This window comes from Pinus tabuliformis, chromosome Q, assembly GCF_031772625.1.
Source record: "Pinus tabuliformis cultivar Carrire ecotype Pingquan chromosome Q, CPIR1, whole genome shotgun sequence".
NCBI lineage: Eukaryota > Viridiplantae > Streptophyta > Pinopsida > Pinales > Pinaceae > Pinus > Pinus tabuliformis.
Window position 1 is genome coordinate 71,189,990 of NC_142296.1, and position 6,544 is coordinate 71,196,533.

Consider the following 6,544-nt stretch of genomic DNA (forward strand, 5'->3'; position numbering starts at 1 on the left):
ATTAAAATATGTATTTATATATAAATATATATGAAATTGATATCAACATAAATTAATTAATATAGATTTTCAAATAATTTATTTGAATCTTATTTTGAAATAGTTTTGAAAAGTATAAAGTTTAAATACAATACTCTTTTTTTTACTTTTAATTATTTTATCTTTTTTTTTAAATTGATATGAAACTATATTACATTATATGGATAACCATAGAGAAAAGAAGTGAAATTTTTACCACATTCTATTGTAATATCAACAAATCTAGTGACCATAATGAGAATATGACCTAGAGTAAGTGAAATATTTCTAAATATTGGGTTGTAATATCAACAACAAATCAAATAACCATTCTAAAGTTGGGATTACTGATGTTTTATAATGTTTTTAATTAAAACTAACTAAAAATGTATATTCATTTTTGTTTTTTATTATAGCCAACATTGCTTCTCTAATTACAGAATATTTTACTTTATTTCGAAAGGACACATGTTGCACAAACAAAATCACACATCACCTTCATACTAAACTATAGAATGCACCTCTCATAGCAATTATATTTCAAAATTTCATAGTTAAATTTAATTAATAAGCATATAAAAATTCAATATTTATAATAAAATAATTTAGAGTTAAATTTAATTAATAAGCATATAAAAATTCAATATTTATAATAAAATAATTCAGAGTTAAATTTAATTAATAAGCATATAAAAATTCTATATTTATAGTAAAATAAATTATAAGTTATTTATCTATGTCTCTATATATCATTAAAAAAATAAACTATAAACATTATAAAACATGTCAAATAAAAATGTCATGTAAATATATGTACTATTTGGGTTTTAATCAATCTTAACTATATTCTTTAATGAATTAAATTAAACTGTTTTATCTTTTGGAAATTAAAAACAAAAAACAAAAAAAAAAAACCATCTTAATTTCATGGACTTGTAGATCTATGTATTAATTAACATAGGTCTATCTCTACCAATCACTTAGAAAATCATCTCTTCAAACACAAACATTGCTTCAAATTTTGCACTAAAAAAGTGGTTTGCATCTTAAGAGAGGTGATCCCTTTCAATGTTTAATAGATCCGAAATTGAGATAAATCTATTTTGGTTCAATGCTTAATAGATCCGAAATTGAAATAAATCTATGCTAATTTTTAGTTTTTAGTTATAAAATACTTGTTAGATGTTATCAAAGTAGTTATGCTTATTTTAAGATAAACTTTTTTGAAGTGTGAAATTTAAAGTTGTTAAGCTTATTTGGGTGAAACGATATTCCTTTTGGAAAGCTTCTCTGGTTTGGCAAATGGTTTAAAGAACCATGTTATGAAACAATATTCGTTTTGGATGGCTTCTCTGGTTTGGCAAATGGTTTAAAGAACCATGTTATATAATTTCCAAATAGCAATAAAATAACTGTTAAGAAAAAGGGAAAGAGAAAACAAAACAAATATTTTTTTGAAAATAATGGTGGTAAAACTGAGCGTTCCTTGTACGCCTATTTTCATGTCAAGTTGTTAATAATCATTCTTTGAAGCCACGTTTATAGGAACTTTCTAAAAGCAAAAGTCTTTCCCGCCTCTTTGGAATCCGAGAGAGGAACAAATTTGGAATTTACACGAGGAATGAATTTGGAATAAATTAGTAAATGTATAAAACAGAGCTCTGGTAGATATGAAGAATCTACGGTTCTTCCGTTTTACTTTGACTTGTTCACAGAGGAGGGTAAAATATTGTTCTTCTCGAACTTGAGCGTCTTTACGGAACTAGATTCTACCACCTACTCTTTATTTGATTTTGATGCTTTTCGTGAGGCTCAAGAAATACCTGAAACTCCCTCATGTTCTACCGCCGCGTGGGACGAATGTGGGTTGAACGTCTGCTTTTCCATTCAACTTTTATGTTTAAAATAATTAGGCCACCTACAACGATTAAATTCATTGATTATTATGCATGAAAATGTCGATGTTCAGTAACTTCATTGATTAGTGTGGACGAAAATGTTCGTATCCAACTGCCCTCCACTCCACTAGGTTACATTTCTACCTTTATGATTGATTTCAGCTGTCATTGCTGAAAGACACCTCTGAAAGAAACGGGGCTGGTCTAATTCCATAGTACATTTTACCAACGCATTCAAATATTCTTTGACTTGTCGTTTGTTATAGACCCCATTTAGGTGACATTCAACCCATCTGCTTATTTCTGGTTTACCCTTATTCCACGGCAACAGATTTCCTGTTACAAATTCACTGTTGTACCTGTCTTTGGAAGGATCATGTGGCAGGGAGAACAAATGTATATGTAATTTTATTTTTATTAAATGGAAAAGGTCAATGCTTAAAACCAGCTGACATATTCCGACACCTCTGTTCAACGGTAGGCAATCTATGGCGGGGACTCTGCCCACCGCTGGCTTTGCCATTACTTCTCCACATTCTCCATGAAAACCCCTCTTCACATTCTTTATGAAAACCCCTTTTCATCTTATTATATAAAAATATATATATAATTTTGTATCCCACCATCTAACCTTTGAAGATCTATCTTGTCAAAATTTGACTGGTGGTGAAAAGACCAGCTCTAATCTGGTGAGCAAAAGTTTGAGATTTTGCCGGTTAGATACACAATTTTGCAAAAATCTGAAGAATACGCACAATTTAGCAGAGACATGAAGAATGCAATACAATACAATGAAAATTGAAAAAAGAGTCAATTATGTACAATATAATATGCACTGCCTCAAGTGCACATGATTTAGCAAGTATTGTACAAAGAAATATAAGGGTGTCAGACCACAAATCATCGCGTAACGCGTTCCTGCATCTGCATCTTCTGGGCACAAATCCATCCCCCAATTAATTTTGCCAAAGCCACAAAACCTATCCTTACAAGGAGGATGAGGACGACCTTCCATGATCCCTTTTCTAAATTCTGAACCATCAAAACAATGTGCTAATCCATGTTTCAAACTATCATTCCTTCCAGTGTTTACAGATCAAAAGCTAAATGGAAGGTGTGTATACTGTTTTCCCTAATTCTTTACAATGTCGAGTAATATACACTGACCAACAAAATTTGTTGCAACACTATAGACAGAACCGAAAATTACAGGTCTATTGCCCTTTCCACCTACCAGTAAGTATATACATATGAGGTGGATCAACTATTTAGGAATAGGATTTGATCAATCCAAGACTGTAGAGGAAGCGCTCTGACTTTGATTTAAAAAGATTGCCAAAGGAGAAGGGAATGGCAGGTTCCCTCGGAGGAGATTTGGTATGCATACAGTTGTCTTTTACTTGCAAGATCGTTAGTCCGATTTCTCGACGAACAGCTTCTACAGTCCTCGGATCAACAGGGTTTCCAGCTGCATCAGTCACATAGAACACATTCACAGCCTTATCGCCCCTCGTTGTGACCTCTGCTTTTGTAACAGACATCCCATTTTCTCTAAACATCCGAGTCACATCCGACAGAAGCCCAACTCGATCGTTGGTGCAGAGTTCCAATCTCACGCCCTAATATTATAAAATCATAAAATAACCTCGTATTAACTTGAGTAAAATTAAAGAAGGAATGTATTTAAATGCAATGGGAAACCCAAATCTTCAGATAAATTTCGATCATCGATGCGTTCGTTGAACCCTTACCTCTGATGCTCTTCTTCTAATGGCAGCCTCCAAACAATGAATCACTCGTCGCCTCTCTGCTTCTGAATTCACGGGGCATCCATCAGCATGCCTGATGAAGTACTCCTGTGTCACCAAAGAGCAAAACAAAAATAAATACCGCAACTTTTCTTTAACCTAATTGAAATTAATCTGAATCTCATTAGGGATACATCTAGTTTTAGCCGTTCTAACAAATCAAAGGAAAGAAATATTTGAAAAAACAAACACCTGAAATTTTCCTGTATCTTTTGAGTACTGGATCTATACCTGGCAACTTTGTGGGCCTTGAGTGTCTATAATGGCATGAAAGACAACATACTCCATATCCGTCAAGGTGCAAACAATATCGAAGAGGAGCTTAGGCCTGTCTTTACATTGAACATTCACCACAGAATACCCCCTTTCCAAACAGTTGGCAACAGTCACAAGTTTGGCGTTGTCGTTGAGGGAAGCAGGTACCCTGGCTCCAGTTCCGTCCAGTTTCTCATAGTCACGGTCAGCAAACATCAATTGATGCAGCCGCCTCTCTGTATGAGTGAATCCCATTGACACCGGCGCTTTAGCACCTCGAATGTTGCTGTTTCCTCTCATTACATTTCGCAATAGCTCTTCAATTTTGCAAATCTTTTGCTCGTCTTGGATGGGAGAACCTGTCTCCCCATCAGTTACATAAACAAGACAGGCAACCCTCCTGTTGTGAGTCCACACCTCCGCCTCCACAACGTTACATTTTAGGTCACTGAGAACTGCAAATATTTCAGACAGTAACCCCGGTCGGTCCGTGCCTGTTAATTCAATTGCTGTATGTTGCTCAGCTGCTACCTCCACGCCCACTGATTTCCCAAATGAAGGCAGAATGCAAGGGTTTGTGGCCAACGTCTGCAGCACAATGAATGAATGATTCAGGTCGCATAAAAGCTGAAGAGAGGACTTCTCTTTAGAAACAGAAACATTTATGAATTTTTTGCTCTGGCTTCAAATAATTCAAGCTTACCTTCTCAATGTACGCAATTACCCCTTCGTCTGTAAGTTTTTGGCCATTATCATCTGTGACATAGAATACTGCACCAGCAGGAGAAATTGTAAGAGCGGGACTAAAATAATGGTAATTGGTATTAACCTGCAAAATACATACACACAATATCATTATTTGCAGCATACCGTCCATGAACCATCTCCCATCTGAAGAAACATAAGCCTTGTTGATATTTAGGTTCAAGTCTGTCAGAACTTGAACAGCCTCCAACAGAATGCCATGCTTGTTTGCACTGTCCACCTGTAAGAAGAAAAATCCCTAAATCAGCTACCAATTTGACTCCACATCACGACAAAAAAGGCATAAATGGACTCAAGATACCCCATTCAGAAGACAAAGAGAGACAGAGGCTTCACCTTCACCAATGTTGCATTTTCACACACAGCGTTATCAATCACAACCCTGAAATTAAATCAAAACACAAATTCTCCTCAATACTGAACTAATTGAAATTCCAAAACAAGAACAAAAGCTTCTGCAGCAATTTATTAGACAAACCAATTCCCGACATTCAGCGAGGGGGAGCCAAATAGAAGACCATAAAAAGAAACTACTAACCTGGGAGTATTCATTCGTATAACGAGCTTCTCATATTCATCATACATGTCCAAAGATGAACTCCAGTCCATTTCTGGCTGAAAGGCAGACATTTCACGAGAAGATGAGCCCAAACAATCTACTGCAAAACTAGCCCACAGAAGTTCTTACAGCAAATACAAACACAAATCCTTCACTAAACACTGTGAATGAGAGCAAATCATTTGTGCAACTGAATAAAATCCCAAATCCCAAATCCCAAATCCCGTTCGTTTTTCAAGTTTCTTGAATAAGTGCAACATCCCGACAGCAAGAGTGAAATGTGGTGAAATACCTTCCAAGATTTGATAAATTTCGTTTCTGTCAAAATCGTTTCCTGAAATCGTGCGTCGTGCCGTTACTCTGCCATATTTCGCACTATCTATGCCTCCAGCTCCCTTGCGCGATTCTCCCTCCAAATACCTACTCAACAATAATCTCGGTATGATCGCCCGCTCTTTCCCCTTCCGCTCCTCTGTTTCTTCTCCCTCCTTCCAGCTGTAAATATACCACACAATTCAAATTCTCCCCTAAAATATACCGTCACATTTACTCTGCCCTGTGCCCACCGCATTCCTTTTTTTTATCGTATTTTCTTCCTCACAACCGCGTGCTTTGCCACGCTCGCCGTATTGGATCCCCCACACAGCAAGTCATGTCTGAAAGGAGACTGGCAATGGATTGACCTGTACGTGACACATAAGCAGCAAGGGCAATGCTTGCCTTGACATTGAAGGAGAGGGGTGGTGAGACATGACACGTGAAAAGAATAAATAAGATGAGCTGTCATCCCGTTCACACACATTGAATGCTGCTGTCATGCGCATTCGTTGTTGCCCACTATATGTCATCACTTTATAAATTATTTGAATGCGTGCTCCATGCTCCACCGTTATTCACAATCCCATCACAATAATAACCACGCAACAATTAACTTTTACGTTTACCGTTCCCCGCCAAATACGCAACGTACAGCCCTTCAAAATACGTCTTACACGCCGACGGCCGTTACTTTTCCCGCTTAATTGCATTTTCTGCCGTTATTTCTGCCGTTACTTTTCCCGTTTACCTGCATTTTCTGCGGGGTAACTGTAACTTGTAACTTGTAACGTGGTCACATGGTCACTGCTTAAACCTACTACAAACTTTGACAGCAATAAATTAACATAGAGTTGTTAACGAGTCACAATGGTCGTTGGATGGCCTGTAACTACCTTTCAAAAGTGAGTGGGCTCTCTATCGAT

At 36.4% G+C, this 6,544-nt stretch overlaps 1 protein-coding gene across 3 annotated transcripts; it reads right to left on the reverse strand.

The window, feature by feature from the left end:
* Nucleotides 1-2,691: 2,691 nt before the first annotated feature.
* On the reverse strand, nt 2,692-5,853 carry LOC149218322 (ACT domain-containing protein ACR4-like). 3 transcript variants are annotated; one of them, XM_089383901.1, is made up of 8 exons: nt 5,596-5,853; nt 5,283-5,355; nt 5,081-5,126; nt 4,850-4,964; nt 4,683-4,750; nt 3,956-4,567; nt 3,668-3,772; nt 2,692-3,535 (listed from the first exon to the last, which is right to left on the reverse strand). In XM_089383901.1, exons 2-8 carry the CDS (start codon nt 5,351-5,353, stop codon nt 3,185-3,187), a joined length of 1,368 nt encoding a protein of 455 aa, XP_089240027.1. In that variant the 5' UTR covers nt 5,354-5,355; nt 5,596-5,853; the 3' UTR covers nt 2,692-3,184. The 3 variants fall into 3 exon arrangements, with proteins under 3 accessions (XP_089240027.1, XP_089240026.1, XP_089240025.1); XM_089383900.1 differs by having other exon boundaries at nt 5,283-5,359; XM_089383899.1 differs by lacking the exon at nt 5,596-5,853 and having other exon boundaries at nt 5,283-5,382.
* Nucleotides 5,854-6,544: the final 691 nt, after the last annotated feature.